Genomic DNA, 20410 nt, shown 5'->3' on the forward strand with positions numbered 1-20410 from the left:
ACCCAAGCATGCCTCCTAATCACAGAACCCATTACAGCGGCCCTACAAGAGGCCTCCAAAGAATCAAAACCACATTGCAAAGTATGTGTTCCCACTTGTTCGGCTGCATGCAATAAATCCTGCATTTCCTTGTTTTCAGGACATTCAGAGTTAGTCAACATTTTCTGTTTTAGTAGTGACATTAGGTATTGCTGATATTTAAGCATATGAAATTGACAATTTAAGGCCCTTACAGCCAAAGTAGCAGAAGTTTAATTTTTTTCCCCCATCTGTCCAGTGCCCTTGAATCCCTCTCAGAGGGGACACGGTTTTTAGCAGTGGAAGCTTTGACTCCCTTAGGACCCTGAGATATGGTTTCTGGGTCAGCAGCAGGGTTTTTATAAAGAAATTTATGGGAATCTGGGACCCTGTAGTATCTGTCTGGCTTAATTGATGCAGGGGGTATAGAGTCTGGAGACAGCCCAGGCTCTGAAAAAACATCATCTACAATGTCCAGAACAGGGGGAATAGCAAGGGGCCTGTGCTGAGGAAGTAAAAGAAAATCTCTGAGCCTTTTCTTAGATTCTGAGTAATCCTGGCTCTCCCAATGAAAGTGCTCCCTCATGGTATGCAGGGTTTCCCCAAAGGAGAAATCTTCTGGAGGAGAAGCTGAAGTAATAGATTCTTCAGCATCAGAATCCTCATAGGGAGGAAGAGAGTATTCCTGATCAGAGGAGGAATCACAGGAAATGGAAACCTGATCTGAAGATTCATATTCTCTCTCTTGCCTAGGCCTCTTATCAGGAGGGGGATGGGTACCCCTGATCAAAGTAATAAGGTCTTCGGCCATTTTGAGCATTTGTTTTTTAGGCATAGAAGCCTGTCCTGGAGAATGCTGTACTTGTTTCTTTGTCTTTAGAGTTGCTTCAGTCTTTGGCTTGGAAGCTGAAGATGGCTTTACATATAACTGAGTTGGTCTGAAAACACCCTCAGAAGCCGATGCCTGCACAGCGGCTCCAGACCCATCTGAGGGAATAGTTTCCGAGGATCTAACGCCTTGAGTTTCCAGAGGCCCAGTAGGCTCCACGTGGGAGTCAGAAGCGGCCTGTGGCTCTGAGGTAGCGGGCGTCAGGGGCTGCGAAAGCACCTCACTGAAAACTGGCGAACCAACGACAAGCTTAGCGGAAGCCTTATCGTCGGTTTTGGACCTTGGATGCCTGTCCTTGTCTTTATCCTTACGTTTTTTAGAAATTCCGGTCGTTAGTTGCTCCGATGGCATAGTATAATTGAATCTTCGGCTGAAGTAATGAAAGGCAAAATCGTACCGACACTTTATAGTGCGTTGGTTAAATCTAGCACAAAACCGACAACAAGCGACGTCGTGGTCAGGGCCTAGGCAAGGAATACAGTAAGAGTGAAAATCCTTATGAGGTATTTGCTTCCCACAAGAAATACAATTGCTAACTTTTTCTGACATCAGTCTGGAGCAAGAAAAAAGTTTCCCCAACGGGTACTTAGCTTTAATGAAGACTTCGGATCTGAAATTCGGCCGACTGGCACTTGCGAACTGCTTTTGCTTCGGGCACCGCGTGGCAAGAAAGACTGGAGAAAATAGCGTCGGCTGCATCTTTTATACCCCTGGTGCACTGACGTCAGGGAAGAGGTGACAGCAACCGACACCAGACCAGGACTTTGGAATTCAGGCCGACTGCGGGTAGCCTGCCAGCAGGATAACCCAAGAGTAATGAATGCAACCGTGAAACACGATGAACATCATATAAAGTTAGGAGAAAGTTAACTAATAAACACAAATTTTTGCAGAGTTCAACTTGACTAACAGACCCTTTGATATTCCAGTTTAATAACTTAGACTTCATATACATCTTACAACAAAAAAAAAAAAGGAAAGAAACATCACTTATATTATGACCTCTATAATAATCTCTCCCCAAAATTACAGTCATATAAATCCACACCATGTAGCCAGAAATGACCACAACCTGAAAAGCAACTTGATCTATACAACTGTGAAAGTTTTAACAATTTCAGTTATTTCAATTCTCCAGCATATCAAACCCTCACTGAATAAAAATGACAAATTAAAAGAATTACATCCCCAAATAAACTACAACCCACCCTTATCATAACTATTTACAGAAAACAAATATACATACAGCTTTCTAAGAGTCGGCCTAAAGTTCTTAATCAGAAGGGAGGCAAGCAGTAAAAAGCACACAGTTTGAGAGGCTGATGCATTCTGCATCAAGCACCTTAGTAGAAAGAACAATACAGAAGGTAATCAAACAAGAGATGTTCCTGCTAGTTCTGCCTTTAGCTCCACCAGCTACCATTTGTGCATCCACTCTGTAATACAACAGCACTAACCCCACTGAAACAGAAATGGAAGATTCCAATTCAAACACTTAATATCTCTTATACTCTCTCATAGTCACAGTACCCTCCCTCCCACATCAACAAAATATCCACTCGAGTAATCTCTTCTGGACCATAACTTCAAACGAGCTAAACATTCAGGTACCAGTGGTGCTCAAAGTCAGTGCAGTCTAAGCTCAATCATTCAAAGGGAAATAAACCTACTAGCTCACTTACCGTAGCAAAAATCTAGAAACACCAACATGCACGGTAGATTACTTCAAATGTATGTGGCACACCTTTAGCTTCATTACAAAAAATGGCACCTCCTCTGATGAATTAAATAACACCAAAACATGAGGCAGATAAACCTTCAAAGTAACAGAGCAGAAAAGTTTAAATTCACGCTGATTCTGATGATATAACAGGAGGAAATGTCCCTCTTCTTTTGTGAATCTCAGTGGAGGAGTCCTGTTTACAAAAAAAAAAACTCCCCTGCAACTACCACACCTTAACAGGGGCCCACAAGGTGGAAGTAATCTGCTCCCACAGTTGAAAGGTAGCACAGTGGACCAAAATGGGCTGGGGTATACAAGCACTTAATGGTTGTGTTAGACACATTCAGTGAACCTGTTCAATATAGATAATTTCCTAGGAGATACTGGTACAACTTACCAACAGATCCTTTATATAAGCTAAGCAGCCAGCCTCCTCATCATTCTTGGGTGTACCACAGAACTGGAGGTTTTTACTCCTAAGCATGATAACTGAGAATTTAACGCTTGACTTTCTAGGCAGATCCATCTTGGCATACAGTTTAGCAAGATAGTGATTCACGGACATTATGAAGCTATCTACCTCCTCTAAATGGTCCTCCTAGTTTGAGAAAGCGTCAGTCATCTCCTGACTCTATTTGTCTGAATGATCCATATACCCAGGGCAGTACTAATTTTTTGAAACTCAGCATGATCAGTACAAAGGAAGTGGTGGGGAAGACCTGTGGGACTATGGATCCCATTCGCACCAATAGTAATCCACAAATTTGTGCTTTCTGCTTAAGTCAACATCATCAAAGTTTCAGCCTTGATATTTTTTTCTTTGTCATATATTGCTCCACCCAGACAGTATACAGCAATATTACATCTGTGCTGTTGGATAGATGTCTATAAAACAGAGTTGCAAAACAGGTGGAGTGGGAACCAGTCTAAAAACAGTGACAATGTGCCAGAAGTTCTCCAAAACCCACTTTTTATTCATGTATTTTTAGCTGTGATTCTCAGAATTATGCCAACTGACAAGTCATGCAGTCAGAGGAAAATATCCCAAGCAATTAACCAGGTGAACTAGATACCACTGAGAAGCAACATTAGAAGGTGAGATATCGTCTATACATTTTTGAAATATGTCAGTGCTTTTCTGTTACAACACTAGACTACATTCTTATCTTTAGCCAACTCATTCCCTCTTATCCATTTATGTTGCCATTTTAAGCAAGTCTCCCAAAACTTACTTTCCTTACGAACTACTCTACCCACTGGCATTGCATGATGAAGCCCTAGGGTCCATTACTGCAAGTAGAAGTCAGTATAAAGTCCTAAGCCAGTGAGGTAATGCTCTAAATGCTCCAGGCAGACCTACTGGTTTATTACTCCCTACATCTTGAGCCTTAAATAGTAATCTACCAAACCTCCCATCTCACTGCTGGATCAGTAGTGCAGCTGTGACTCTCACTACCTTGCCATGTGATGGAAGCAGGCTTTGAGTGGGACTGTCCTGAGATTAGCAATCTAATCCCGAATCCTGCACTGCCTCTTAAAAGCCCAGTGAAAACAGCCCGCTGTTCCGCACTGAACAGAAGAGGCTCTGGTGTGAAATTTTTGATTGGCTCATACACCGGCATACGAGCCAATCAAAAATTGCACAGCAGAGCCTATTCTGTCCAATGCGGAATGGCAGGCAGTTCCAGACGAAAGGCCTTTTTTTAGTCTTCACTTAGCGTGAAGGATCTTTTTTTTTTTTGTCCTTGCCTCTCCTTTCATAAATCTGGCAACCCTGGATGGAAGCCCAAAATATAAGCAGATTAATCCCACCCTCACCCTCCAGCTAGTTTATCTGCAGGATCACTTTGAATTACTGATGTTACAGCCAGAACTCTTATCATTCTATACTACTGAAAGCATACTTTCTATAAACTTAAATTATGAGACTCTTCCTAGCCTGTTTGCAGTAGATTAAACATAAACAGCCCTACAGCATATGCTAACAAAAATGAAACATTAACACTGCAGTGACTGCAACAACAAAACAGTACTCTTTTCTTTTTCAGTGACACATGACATTAGGCTGTCCTGCTAAGCTTTGTGACTGTTTATATCTACAAAGTTCTACATCCTCCACAACTAACAGCAATAGCATACCTGTGCTTAATAAATTTCTTACTATTTAAATAAGATTTTCAGGTAAACTCCCATCACTCATGCAATAGCCTGGCTGATTGCTTAACAGAGAATTAAAGTCCTTTCACAAAGAAAATGAACCATTCTCTTAATTTCAATGAGTAATCAACCTACATGGATGGTAGCTCTGCTACTGACTGCACATTCATACTTCGAAGGAGCAAGGAATCTAGAAATGCAGTTACTATAAGTATTGGGTGACATCTGTAACCCAACAGATAAATTAGGGCATCACTGAGGAGTGTCTTCACTCTGAGTGGCAAAGCCATCATTACTTCACAAGGTCCTTCGGTATGTACATTACAAACAGCACTGCTAACAGCAGAGGAGCGTTACAGTGAGACACTGTTACATGACTGCACTCAATGACTGAAGGATAAACTACTGGTTTGGACCAGAAGGCATGTGTACACCAGTGTGTGTGTGTGTGTGTGTGTGTGTGTGTGTGTGTGTGTGTGTGTGTGTGCGTGCGCATGTGTATCACATGCACACACACTAAATATTGGCATGCAGTATTTAAGTGCATGTTCATATAAAATTGGTAATTCTCATACTCCAGTTTTCATGCATCATAAGACCACACTATTCACATGGCTAGAAAACCAGATAAAAAAATCATATAATATAATACGATATAATATAATACGATATAATATAATATGATATGATATAATATAAATTATATATATATATATATATATATACATGTATGTATGTATATATATATATATATATATATATATATATATATATATATATATATCAGAAAGACTTAAGTTACTGAAAGGCAGTGATACTGACAGCAAACTAGATTCAGGTTAGTACAGGAGGATTAACATTCAGAAACACGAAAATGAAATCTCTCTGAATGGATCAGAGTTCAAAAGCAAGAAGCCGCTATCATATCTTTCAGGACTGCATCTCCCTTTCAATACATATCAGTACTGCATACTTAGCATGATAAATCAATGGAAAAAAAAAACTTTCCTTCTTGTAATAACATTTTCCAACACAGTGTTACATGTCCTGCAATAAAGTGTTGGCATCCATGTGCATAGGTCTCTACTTTTGAATAATATGGCTTAATGATTAACAGATACATGTCTAAGAGAGAAACCAGCCACTGAAGTAAGACTGTTCTGATAAAATGGTCTTACACTGCAAGTTTAGTTATCATCTGGAATGTGCACTTCACAACTGCCACGTCCATCCTGATCTTTGTGCCCTGAAAGATTAACTGTCCTGGAAACTTGTATTAAAAGAAATGGTGATAGACACATTTAGAACACAAACACTTAAATGAATCATAACATGAAACCAAAATTCATGACTGAGCCTTACTTCATTAAAATGGACATCCTGCATTCCAACATCCTCAATCATTGAAGCTTCTTCATCGATATTCGGAGTGATCACCTTGAAAGCTCTGCAGCCCTGGTTAAACATCCCTAAAATTCAGAACAAAATAAGCCCATGTGAGTCTCTACATCTAGAAATGACAGAAACAGGAACAATAATTACAGCAGAAAAATAAGCAATTCTATGTACAAATTAATCACAATCCAGTGAATTCCAGACAGCATTAGTTCTGTTACAATTTCAAACAGCAGCATGGCTTTACAGCATAAACACCAAGAAGAAAATGTTACTTTCATCACATATACTGACTTCTCAGCACTACAAATGTAGTTTCAGAAAATTTATGGAAGACCTAGAACTGTTAAGTACTGAGTTTCATTTTATTTGGTCTGCTGTCACTGCAGTATATTGTTATATAACACTATTTCTGTTCAGAAAACAATACAAAACAAAGTGAAAAATGTACTTTGAGATGTACAATAACTCTGAAATTAATGTATTTAAAAGTAAAAAAAATAGCTCATCATTACATTTTATTTACAGCCACAATAAAAAAAACTTTATTGCTAAAGTGGATATGAAAGGTGATGCGCACTGATAAAAGTACGGTCAGGAAGAATCACAGATAAGACAAGCAAATGTTGACCATTATAGATCACTGCGCTAGTAGCCTATGCTGTACGGGATGTCCTGCCAAGGGTCTGACCAGCCAGCCAGTTTCCATAACTTTAAGGCACTTTCCAACATGCTATATCCACTGAAAGGGCAGCAGTATAAATTCAGTGGATACGGAGCCACTTCACAACATTCTTGCCATTGAAGTATGCTCTTCCCTGCAAACTTCGAGTGATCAGCAGTCAACTAGCATTTCATGAAGGCTGGGCAGATAAGTACTCTGTTAGGGAATATTTTCCACTGCATCAATTTTTGTAAAGACAAGCTGCTCATTTCTGACATAAATATTTGCTGTAAGGCTGGAGACAGTGCTTTTAGTGATTGTTCTAACATTTTTGGTCATTGTACTCTTTGAGAAATGTCTTTCCATTAATTGATTTTTGGGTCAAAAAGTTTAACCTTTTCATAGGCTCAAAGGTGTGTACTTGGCTAATGACCACAAGAGCCTTTTTAACCCAAGCCATGCATCCCAAATCTCTGACAAGTTCTGCACCCTTGATGAGTATAAGCAGGGGCTTGAGAGATGAAACATGTAAAGCAGAGGCCTGAAAGAAGAACCCTTTACAGGCTGCCTTTGCCCATTACAGACACAGACGCCAAACTAGGAATGAATTTCCTGTTCCCCATTCAATTGTCCAAGCTACACTTGGGGTTGGGAGTTGGCATAATGGTTAAGGTGATTACCTCATAGGTGAGGGGCACAGGGTTTAATTCTCACTAAGGGAAACTGGCTAGGCTTAAAAGGGTCCACATGGGCTGCTAACCTAGTACTTACCTAGGAACCCTTGAATTGGGTTATGGAGGAACTCTGCTTCACACAGCTGGGTAACCTGTTCCAGAGAAGGGGTAGTCTGGGATACATACCTGTCTCTCCATCAGGTCCTATTTAAATCATAAGCAAGGTTTATGTCTTTAGAATGGGTAATTCTGATGCTGTTTGTTTTGTGGATATGCACAGGATTCATCAGGGTGGGGTCTGACAATGCCTTGTATGCCAGGCATAGATCTCCATTCAACAGCCTGTAGGAGACAAAATGCAGGGATTTGTCTACATAGGACAAGTCACTTACACCCTGTACTCTTTTAGTGAGGAACCTCTGTGGAAATTCCTGTTGTTGACTGCGCCTTGTTAGGTACATACCAAAGCAGGCACCGTCATACCTCTTAACTTCTTACAGCAAGAAATCTGGACAAAGCCATTAATAAAAGTGGGACAAAGGCCCAAAAATAGGGACAATCTTTTAATATTGCACTTAGAAATTTAGAAAGGTGGTAGAATAACAGGTATTGCTTTAGCATGGATTTTCTGAAGGGTATAAAGTCAAACTGAAATGCCTGTCATTACTTTCTAACTTCATTCTTTAATGATTTGCCACTACTTTGCCAAAAAAACATAATTTTATGAAAAATGGACCAAAAATATGAGGCAAAAATCTAAACATTCTGTGAAAATCTGCACTGCTGAAAGGTATGGACACTGTACTCAATGATAGGTCTGATGAATGCCAAATACAGTGGAACAATGACCTCCTCGGACCTAGATGCCATACCTTTCTTTAAAAGTTGTACAACATAGAATGAATTCCTCACTACTGTAGACACGCAAGAGTCAAAGGCTAGATTACTGTCTATGTCTGTCCCCAAGGGCCTGACTATTGGGTCAACTCTTATGTTTGTGTAGACAATATGATAGTTACCAGGGGTGGATGACTTCCCAAAGAATAGTACTATGCATTTCTTGGCATTTTGTTTTAGTCTGTAGCTCTGACACTAGTTATTTGTCTGTGTCAGCCCTTCCTGGAGAACATTTGTGTCAGTGGGGAATTCTATAAATGCTCTGAATTTGCAATCTACAAATTTAGTCAGCCAAAAGCCACTGATATTTTTGCCTTGACTTCAGAGAAGCAAATGCCAAAAAGGAAAGGTCCAAGGACCTATCACTGAGGGACTATACTTGTGACTGGCCTTTCTGTAGAGGTGGAATCCCCAATTCTAACTTTTTGGGTCTTGTCTGTGTGACAGGTGGCTATCTACAGGGAAGCATAAGGTTTTATATCTAACTTCTTGAGTTTGTCAACAATGTCCAAGTAGAGTATTGTGTCAAATGCCTTGGCCAGGTCAAGGTAGGCATTGTGAACCGTTTTACCCTCATCCATTGCTATGATGACCTTCTCAAAGAAGTCCACCAGGTTGAGTAAGCATAACCTACCCTTGACAAAACTAAATTGGGTTGGATTCAGTGTCTGGAGGTTTCCTATGACATTATTGATCATTTCCATGATAATTCCTTCCATGGCTTTGCATATGAAACCAGTGAGACTTGCAGATCTGGAGTTTCCAGAATCTGTACATGGCCCACCTTTGTGCCCAGGGATGACTGTTGCAGTTCTCCATTCATGAGGCAAGAAGCCTGTTTGAAGGCTACAGTTACAGCAATACCAGAAGGCCTATTGCGTCATATTTCATGCTATTTAGAAGGCATCCTGGGATATTGTCTGGGCCCATTGATGCAGTGTTCTTGGCCTTAAAGAGGGCATTTAAGGACCTATTCCCTAGTGGTAGTAGGGAGAGTTGTACTTGATATGAAGAGGGATAGAAGGGATAAGGTTGGAGTCGAACTTGTCGGCCAGTAGATTTGCCATATTTTCTGGCTCAGTATAGGTGGCTCCGCTAACAATGAGATCTGCACACGCTTGTGCAATGCCTTTGAAGTTGTGGGCATAGCTAAAGAATGCCTTATGGATATCCTTGGCCTGGGAGGCCAATTTTACCTCAAATTTGGCTTTGGTAGGCTTCATTTGTCCTCTGAGTTTATTTTTTAGTTTGATAAGAATGCTTTTATCCTGCAGGGTGCTGCACCTCCTAATTTTTGCCATGATTTTTTTCCTTCTGCCATACAGCCTATTGATGTTGTGATTCCACTAGGGTGCTTTGTTTTTTGAGTTATTTCTGTGCTTCTTCCTGGTGGATACAGCTGCCTCTATGCAGCTATTAACATTATTCCAGGGTTAGATGGGGTTCCAGGTTTTATTTTTTCTTCAAAGGAGACCATTTTGTGGTCTGAGCTTACCAGAGAAGACATTACACTAGGGGGTGTACAGTACTCTTGCACATCAGTGAGGACCAGATCCAGTATGTTTGCACAGTTGTGTTTGTGTTTGGGTTAAAAACTTGGATGGTATTAAAATCAATGAGGTCAGATATAAGGCTTTAGATTATTTTGATTGTAACTCCACAGGGGTAGTGTATATTATTGGTTGTGGATGTGAGAAAACAAAATGGTACATAGGTCAAACATCAAGAAAGGTTAAACTCAGGATTCTTGAACATTTAGGAGATATAAGACACAAGAAGTTAGAAAGTCCAGTAGGCAAACACTTTTGTGAGAAACATGGGGGGGGTTCCAGAGGGATTCATATTTGGTGTTCTGGGCAGGCCCAATGTACTTGGAAATGAAGCTATGTTTCGTGAGAAACTGTTATTAATGGAATCCAGGTTCATTTTCAATTTAAAAACTTTATTTCCTAATGGGATGAACTTAGAGGTTTAAAGTTATTCCACACACTTGTCGGGAATAATACATTTTGAAGACATTAGATTTTAGGAATATTAAATTTTGAGGGCATTAAAATTTTTCTGTCTATCAAGATTGCTTGTATTTTTGTAGCAATGTTCCAGTTCTTGGGTTTTTGTGGAAATGATATGGGAATGCATGATTTATTTATATCAGTGTATTTATGTATGTGTTTATATTTGTATATGAAGAAATCATGAATTGTTTATGCATATTTACACAAGCAAAGAGAAAATGATGTCAGTCAGATGTTTGTATACAGCATGAAGGAGGGCTAATTGAAAAATTAGAGGGATGGTGCATCAATTATACAATTAAATGTCTTTTAAAAATGGGTGGTGTTTGGTAAGCAAATTGTATTCCAGGAGAAGGCGAAGGCCGAGGTACCAGAATTAAAATTTCCAAACGCACAGCAGTTGGTGTTCTCATTTTGTGTATCAGAATTTGTGGAACTGTTGAAGGAGTGGAGGTGTTGTTTGTTTTTATGCCAGTATGTTTGCACCCCTGGTTACTATATTCACAATCTGGTCCATGGACTTTAAACTTGCAAAATCCAGGAATCTCTGTGCTTGCACTTTTAGTGTTGTATACAATTCCCAATTAATACTGGGGTAATTAACGTTACCCATGAATAAGGTATTTGGTTGGATGGTGGGTGTTTCCACTAAGTTTAAATACATTGTATACTTCCTGGGTAATAGAGGAGGCCCTATAGATTGCAAGGAAGTGGTATGGAATTTTTTCTATGGTGATTTGAACATGGAGAAGAAGGTTAAGTGCACTGTCCTTGTTTGCCAAGGCTTGAGGTATATTCATTTTTGATGTAAATCAAGACACCTCCACCCTTAATCCCTGCCTGTCGAGTAGCTCATCTAAATGGGTGGAAGGCATTATAGCCTTGAACTGCCAGTGTGCTTTCCGTGGCTTTAAACCATGTCTCAGTGACCGCTCAGACATCAGAATTCTCTAGGGTGAGTAGAGTTTGCAGGGAGTGGAGTTTTTTTTGTTCAGACTCCTTGCATTGAGCAGTAACACCTTTAGATTTTCTTGGTTTTGATTTGCTATGTAATAAGTACTTTCAATTTGGCATTGCCTAAAAAAGGCACTATGGGGGAGGACAATATTTTAGCTAATATTCAAAAGTCTAGAGGGCAGAGCTGCAGACCATCCCTGGCAAAGCAGCATGGTCTGTTGACCATCTACTTCCATGCTAACAAATATTGTACCCCCTTTGAATGACACCAGAAACTAAGCTGGTTATTAAGGTCAGTTACTTTCTGTTTGTATTGTGGCATCATTCTTGGAGAAGGTGTGTGCTAGGCTCATACCAGTCTGGGACACATATTCAGAGAACAACACAATGTCTCTGTTCATATGTTCATTTACACCCACATGGACTCTGAATGAGTCATACTGGCACATGTGGTCCTGTGACCCAAGTGCATGTTTCATGTTGTGGATCCTGGCCCTTGACAAGCAACTGACCGTGACCTTCTTCTTACTCAACCTGGTGAGGACACCAGTGTCTCTAATAATGGAGTCTCCAATGGCCAAGATGTTGGATTGTGTGGTGGTCGGCCTTAGAGAGTCCATGACATGTGACTGTATGTGTTGATGTGGGAGTTGTTTTGAAAGAGTGCATTCAGGGCTGCTGAGGGCATTTGTTATGTGTACTTTGCCTAGGAGATCTTTGGGGTTTAGGAAGGTTACATTTAAGTGCCTCAGCATATGCGGGTCTATGTGTCTGCTTTGAACTATGTGTGATGAGTGCAACGTGTGTACTATTGACAATGTGATTCCCATTAGGAGTGCTTTTATGTGCCAGCTTTGCCTCCAGTGACATTATGTAAATGCAACTCTCACATACTATATTATTTGGTTTGAGATTTATCTGGTTGTCAGTTAACATGAGGCAATTTCTATATTGCCTCAGTATGCCGATATCTTCCAAGATGGTAATGGATATAATGGGAAAGTTCAAATCCATGGCAACAGGCCTTTATTTATAGATTAGATGGTTACAGTGAGAATATAAAATAATGTCAGGAATATCTGGTTTGCAGCTCTGGGGGCAGACCTTGTCACTGCAAACTAGTTTCCCTGTGTACAACATGATACTGGTGAAATACCAAAGGCGCTTTTAAAGGAAAAATTTCAACTCAAGGTGTCTGCATCTATACAGGACATTGTCCAACACTTGAAGGGAAACTAATACATAGACCCTGATGATTTCTTGATGAGCTATTTAGGAAGATAGTCTAAAGTTAGATTAGACAGCAGCTAATCAAACAGTACTTACTTTAGAGGAAGAATTATCTTTGCAAAGAATGATAAAAAGAAGGGATATGCCTGATTGGCTACTACCTGGCTATTACTAGTGCTGGTCTCACTACAGCTTCATGCTGCTGGGATACAATGCTCCTTTGCATCTTCTCTCACCAGAAGCAAACCAGGAGTACCAATCCCAGGATGAGAATGTCACAGGCTCTTTGGTGATCAATAGTTTGTTGATGCAAATGTCTGTATGCTTGTTGTAGTCTTTTTCCTGGTAGATGCTTAAATAGAAATCAGACCAATCTGGAAAGTCCAACAAAGAGACTCACTGTCCAGTCAGAAACAATCAGGAATCAATGCACTCTGCTCCTTTTCTCATCAAGAGCAAAATATCAGCACAAATTCCAAGCTGGCACCTATACAGCAGTTATTAGGCTTATTATTATTAATAATGTCCCTATGTTCTTTCTCTCACAAGCAGTAAAACAGATGCACTAATCCCAAGATGTCTACAGAGAGGAAGAATGTGGGCATTCCAGAAATTAGTGGTCTTGGACTAGATATTGCAGATTTTAAAGGCAAGATGGAAAAATGGGTTACTATCCTAAGTATTGCAGTATGCACTAAGCAGTTAGACATAAAACAGGGGGTAAACTAGTAATCTAAATGGAGAGCCACTGATTTTACAAGAGCAAGACAGATTGGAAGGGGTGGGTACTTTGTATTCTGGTTCTATGGAATACAGTGGGATAGCCAATACATTTAAATAGCTGAAGGGGGAGATTTCACAAAATGATAATGTGCTTACTCACATAAGCCGATGGAAGGAAATATATGGCTAAATGAACATAAGGGGCAGCAACTAGAAAGACAGCCAAGTTTAAAAACACAACAGCACCAGGGTCAGAAAGTGGAGAAAATTTTATTTCTATGCATCTCACAACAGACAAGTGTGGTCTCTTTCCTAGTATAGATAAGCAATTAAAAGCAGAAATACAAGTGAAACACAGTGTGAAGAAACTAAACCACAATATACAAAACAGAAGAAAGTAATGAAACAGTACAAAGCACAAGAAAGCAAAAACACACTAACTTTTACCTTGTAGCAACCTATGGAAGAGTCTGAGTGAGCCTCTCAATGAAGTTTTGACAAAATGTTTGGCTTTGGGGGGGGGGGTTGTTATTAAAGACTTTTACCTCAAAACTTATTTTCCTATCATGTTGCTTCACTGACTGTCAAACTCTACTACATGCTTGTCAGACACCTTTTTGGTAATCAGACAGCCCCAAGTCCCTGTGGAGATTCCCTTAATTTTTTTTTTTACAAAATATTATAGAGTTGTGTCTTTTCTATTAAAACGTGTTGTTAGGGACTGGAGCTGGTGTGCTTGGTGTTCGTCACTATGAAATGTTACCTCAGAACTTAACTATTCTATCAGAAGGTAAGAATGACTCTACTAGGATTCACTAGCTGCTTGCCAAACACCATTTTTTTTTTGGTAGATAGACAATCCTGGGTCCCTGTAGGGATTCCCTTGTAATTTATTATATTTTGTAAGCAAAAGTGTTACTTTTCTGTCAAAAAGTTTTGTTAGGGACTGAGACAAGTGTGTCTGATGGTTGTCACTGAAAACATTTAACTCAGAACTTAACTTTTCTTTCAGAAGGGAAGACCGACTTTTCAAAGCTCCACTAACTGCTTGTCAAACACCTCTTGCAGCAAGGACATGAACCTGGGTCCCTGTAACTTATTCATTCCTTCCCAAGCCACAGAAACAGAAAAGTAATATGAGAGCCTTCAGTCTTGACTCCAGCTTCCTTTGCCTAAGCCACTGATGGGTGACACTGATGGGTGAACTCCACTGTGGTCATCTATTGTTCCTCGGACCATTCAGCTCTATTTCTTAGTCCCTCTGTTGCTGCTGTTTGGAAGCCACTAAGGACCAGGAGGCAGGCCTGTCCTCTTCTGCTGTTCAGCTGACTTTGCCAGGTAAGACAGAGAACAACTCTTGCTGGCATTAGGCAAGGAATTAAGTGATGCTCCTTAGTTAGGCCACTCTGAGGAGCTCCATTCTCAGGGGGGGAGACCATCCTTCAACCCCTCTTTTTATAAGGGCTCTCCCATGAAAACATAATATAAGGTTAGACACTACCATCTTCTCCTAAAGGACTGACTAGGCTTTGCTAAAGCTTTACTTAAAGCCTTCAGTCTTAACATGTTGAGTCCCCGCCCCCCACTTAAAAAGGAAAAGATGTTACTCTCTCAGATTTTGCTTCCCAGTCTGAGGTACATAGTTTAAGTTTATACAGTGTTTCTCAAATTCTCATCTACAGTATGAGAAATCTGATTCTGAGGGACATTATTCTTCAGATTCCCCTCCTACAGAGTTGTCTTTATTAGATGCTATTGCCAGAATGAGAGACTTTCTTCATTTGGAACAAAAGGAAATACCAGAATCTCACAAAAGATGTTATGATTTGTTAGAGGACTTTACTCAACCTGCAGCTTTCCTCCTGTATTACCAGCCTTACAGGATGCTTTTCTTGTAGCCAGTAATTGCCTTACAGTCAACCACCTGCTTCCAGAAAACAATAAAATTTACAAGCTGCCCCAAGTCCTACAAATTCATTTTTTCTAACCACAGGTCAGATCCTTCAGAATTTTTTCTGTCAAATTCAGCTTTTGCCACAATCATTATGGTAACTTTGGTATTTAGTGGCGGTCTTCCCTTATTCAGAGACTAAGGCATCTCTGAATATGTGACTATCTTCTGGGTCTCAGGTAACAAAACATCCTGTAAAATGTGCATATGACACTACTGATGTTCTTTTTACACAGCTGCCACTGGGTCGTGAGGAGGGGATTTGTCTGGCTACATCCTCAGAATTTACCAGAGAATGTCAAATCAGAGATTATGAATGCTCCCCCTATACAAAGAAGTGTTATGTGATCCTTCCTCTGTTGGAAGTCCATAAAAGGTTTGATGAAAGGTGAAAATTAATTTTCCAGAATATAATAATAAAAAATGTCTTCCAGTTCAAGTTCCCTTTACAAGAAACAGAATAAGCATTCCCAGCAAGGCACAGGCAAACACAAGTTCAAAAAGCAACAGCAGGGAGGTTCAAAAAAGAAAGGAGGGTCCCAAGAAACCAAAGGACAATCTATGAAAACAGAAAGACAAACTATATTCCCCTCCATACTTCCCTACCCTGACAATAATGTAAAGCTTCCTCAAAATTCAAAATGCTACCTCTACAGTACATTAGCTTTCAATCCACCTTTCAGTTTTCTAGTAACTCTGGATTTAAAAGATTCTTATCAGCACATTCCAATTCTCATTTAATTTGCTTTTTATGTTTTTCTTTGTTTGGTTTACAAAGTTTTCTGTTTTGCCCTTTGTAAACATTCTTGCAGATGTTTACACACCAAAGTCCCTGGTCCCAGTAGTACCCCACTGCAGGGCATTTATATATTTCCATACTCAGACAACTGCCTTATTTTTACAGATTGCCACACAAATTGTGAAGAATCTCTGGCTTGGGTTAAGAAATATTTTCCTCAGCCTGAGTTTACAGGTGAACACAGAGAAATATTTTAATTGCCTTGGGATGATATTAGGTAGTGCCATCTGTGCCAGGGAAAGAAGGGCAATGCATGTGTAACATATGCCAGCATAGCTATCTGGAGTTTTGTAAAGAATTTTATGTCAACTTACTATCACACTGATTTGTACAGATGCTTGTGTTAAACATGTATCAACAGTGGGTCCTGCTAGACAGAAGAGAGATACACATGTATGTTAGTATTATTATAACTGATTAAATGTACATGTTTCAACAGAGAATTCTGGAAGGGAACATGTTAATCTCAGTCCAGCTAAATTTGAAAAATAGGTTTGAAATTAAATGGGTTACTTTAGGACATAAAGATTTTATCTTACAGGTCTGACTGCAGCCAGACAAAAAATAAATGTGTCAGAAAAGCAGGACTAAGAATCTTACTGTATTGTCCTTAGGGGTGAACTGATTGCTACCCTTGCTTTAGTATGTAACCAGGGAACAGTAACTCTTTAGTCAGTCAGAAAAATATAGTGAGATAAGTTAAGTATTGTTTTTCTGCATCAGAATCTATCCAACTGTATTATTTTTTATCTCTTTTGTGATTGAAACACTGGTGTTTACTGTAACTAAATACTCACCATTCTCGTGTTTTCTATTTTATTATTTATTATTAAATATTTCTAAGCATTTCATTGTGGTTGGTCTTTTAGGGAATACTTTTAACATCCTAAGAGTACTTACACTAATTTTAGTGACAATGTGGCCGCTCCTAAAAGCCTTGCTGCATTGGTGAAAATCTATCATTTGTATTGGTATTAATTTTTCTCAGAATAATTGGGCATCCTTGTAATAACCTTAATGCAGCTGACTGGTGGCAGCATAATTACTTTATAGTTTGGACAGAGGGGGCACAGCTGGTAAATCTGTGCTAGCCTTTCCCAGGTGTGTGTGTGTGTGTGTGTGTGTGTGAAAATCAAATATCCAAGTGTGTGTCAGCTACTTGGAACAGGGACACAGAGCTCCAAATTGCTCAGTGTGGAGTCTTGTTTGGGGCCTAGACAGAGAGTGAGTGTCCAACCCCAGGTCTGCAGTGTGCTCCCTGTGTGCTCTTAAAGGAAACTGTGCTTGGTGCAGAGAGAAGCATCTGAAAATACTGGGTGTATCCATTTTTGATCCTAGTGGCCATCCTTCACCGGTGTCAGTTTTGAGGATTGAGGCTCCTTGATTACTGGCGCAGAGTAGGGACCATCAAATCCCTTTCATAGGATAGTGTTTCTGGGATATCTACCACAAACTGATAAAAAAAGCCAGACAGAAGCCAGTAAGATCCACAACCGATTTATTGATTGAGCGCTTTGATCTCACAATAGAAACTTCATCAGAATACCATTGTAACAAAAACCTCACCTTTTATACATTGTCTTAATCACATAAAATGACATCACTTCCTATATACAAAAAGTGAATTCATGCATAAATACAAATAACTACTTAAAATTTCTACATGACATCATCCTGTATAAAACACTTGCATATAAAATTCTGCTTTAAGTTTTAAAAATAGAACTAATAGAAATTGCTCTAAGTCCTGGTGCCTCAGAAGCATTAGTTCTCATTTGCCATCTGAGCTCCTTCAGTTCTAGATATTCATTCATGGGCTCCCCCCTCTCACCCAAAGTGACTTGCTCAATGACAATGAACATGAAACCGTGTCCTGTACGCAAGCCAGTATGTGCAGCTAGGGCATTTTTTGTTTAATTCCTACCAATGTCATAATAATGTTGGTAGATGCTAGTTCTCAGTGCATCAGTAGTTTTTCCTATGTAAAAACATGGACACAGGGAGCACTTAGCTAGATATATAACTCCCTTACTACTGCAAGTGAACTTGTTTTGTATTATGTATACACCATAATTGGGTTATATACCTCCTTGCCTTCCATGATATATTTGCATTGCATGCAAAATCCACATTTTACCATGCCCCCAGTCCTTGCATGCGTCTTTCTATAGGTTTCCATCATATTTTTTACGCTGGTGTCTTTTTTATAGACAATTTTGGGAATGTTCCTACCAAGTCAAGGTGTTCTGGGTTCACATTGAATATGTGCCAATTGTGTGTTAAAATCCTTTTAATATTGTAGAACTGGTTGTTAAATCTAAATATACCTAATTTATTGAAGTGTTTCCCTTCATTTTGTACAACTGCTTCTTCACTACTCTGTGCTTTCCCTAACAGAGGAATAAAATGTCCATTCTCTGTCTTTGTTGTAACTTCCTTCAATATCCCATCCACAAACGTTTCTGGGTATCCTCTCTTTGTCAGCATGTTTTTTAATATATTCAATGGATGTACAAATTCATCATGTTCCGATACCATTCATGCTATCCTAAGCCCTTGCCCCTTCACTAGGAATTTTTTTTGTGACAGTGGATGGCAACTATCGAAGTGCAGGAGGGTATTGGAATATGTGGGTTTTCTGAAAATCTTCTTCTTCTTTCGGCTTTTCCCAGTTAGGGGTCACCACAGCGGATCACATTTCCGCTCATGACTGGCAGTGGAGTTTTACAGTGTCGAGTTGCCAACCCGGCGCCCTACCTTCCACAGATGGCACACACACACACTCACACCTAGGGCTAATTTAGAGTGTCCAATCCGCCTACAGCATGTCTTTGGGATGTGGGAGGAAACCCACGTGACCACAGGGAGGACATGCAGACTCCACACAGAAGCCACCCCAGCCGAGGATCGAACCAGGGAACCTCTTGCTGTGAGGCGACAACGCTAACCGCTGCACCACCGTGGCCGCCCATGTGGGTTTTCTGAAAATATTGGACGTAAATTGTTTGATATTCCTATTTTTTTTGTAGTGTGATGTCCAAATAATAGGTGGTATCCCATGTAATAGCACTCGTGAATTCCAGAAATTTGGTGCTCTGCTCCATAAATTCCAAGAAATTATGCAATTTCCCCTCACTTCCTTCCTAGAAAACAATGATGTCGTCCAAGAAACGACCATAAAATGTCCAATAATCAGTAAATACACTTTTAAACACAATTTCCTTCTCCCAAAATGCCAAAACAATATTAGCGAATATGGGGGCACACACTGCCCCCATTGCTACCCCACCTGCACTGTCGAAAAAGTTGGCCTTCAAAAATAATAATGTTCGTATCCAAGACCAACTCCATCAAAGTCCTAATGGTGAGAATGCGCCCATGGCTAATATTAGAATGTTGGCACAGTAAGCTATAAAACCACTCAATACCCATGTCATGTAGAATAGCTGAAAATAAATCTCTTATATCAATGGTGGCGAAGATTAAATCATCACAGTATTTGTCGTTGGTTATTTTACCTAAGCAGTCCCAGGAATCCTTTAAAATCCATGGGCAGTCTTTGAGTACTTTTTTAGCTGACTATCAATAAACCTAGCTACACGATATGTTTTTGAAGCTCTTGTGTCCACTATCGGTCTAAGAGAGGGGTCCCGAAGGTCCTTGTGGATGTTCATGACTCCAAAAATTGTAGGTATTTTTGGATGCTTTACCACCATATATGAATATTCCTCAGGTGTAATCTAAATCTAAAATAATGGAGAAATGTATCCACAAACAATTACTTAACCACCTTCTCCATCACAATCTACTAGCTAACTGTCAACATGGTTTCTGTCCATTCCATAGTACCACCACAGCCTTGCTATCCTTCACTAACTGTATCAACAAAAATCGCAACAATAATATGCTTTCTTCTGCTTTCTTTGTTGACCTATCGAAAGCCTTCAACATGGTTAACCACCAACTCCTCCTACACCTATTGAAGTCCCTCTCACTTGACAGCCTAGCTATGAACTACTTTACATCCTACCTTGAAAACAGACAACAGGCAGTTCTCTGGCAAAATCATCTTTCGAATCTCCTCCCCATCTCTCTAGGTGTCCCTCAGGGTTCCATATTAGACCCTCTATTGTTTTCCATTTTTATAAATGACCTTCATCTATCCACTCCACTCTCCACCTGCATTCAATATGCAGATGACTCTTCTGTAATTTGTTCAGCCCCATCCCAAAGTGAACTTCATTCTCTTACACCAAAAGCTTTCAGCACTGTAGAACAATGGTTCTCTAACTGTTGTCTTCTCCTTAACCCAAAAAAA

The 20410-nt window shown here is 39.8% G+C and overlaps 1 protein-coding gene across 10 annotated transcripts in view; it reads right to left on the reverse strand.

The window, feature by feature from the left end:
* DOCK9 (dedicator of cytokinesis 9) overlaps positions 1-20410 on the reverse strand; it is a 2508686-nt gene that overhangs the window by 284762 nt on the left and 2203514 nt on the right. For all 10 annotated transcript variants that reach the window (XM_044071294.1, XM_044071300.1, XM_044071298.1 and 7 more), the window contains exon 45: positions 6150-6256. In XM_044071294.1, the coding sequence (XP_043927229.1) occupies positions 6150-6256 (107 nt within the window). The remainder of the gene's footprint in view (positions 1-6149; positions 6257-20410) is intronic.

The sequence above is a fragment of the Protopterus annectens genome, chromosome 5.part0 (assembly GCF_019279795.1).
Source record: "Protopterus annectens isolate FY-2018-M chromosome 5.part0, PAN1.0, whole genome shotgun sequence".
NCBI lineage: Eukaryota > Metazoa > Chordata > Ceratodontiformes > Protopteridae > Protopterus > Protopterus annectens.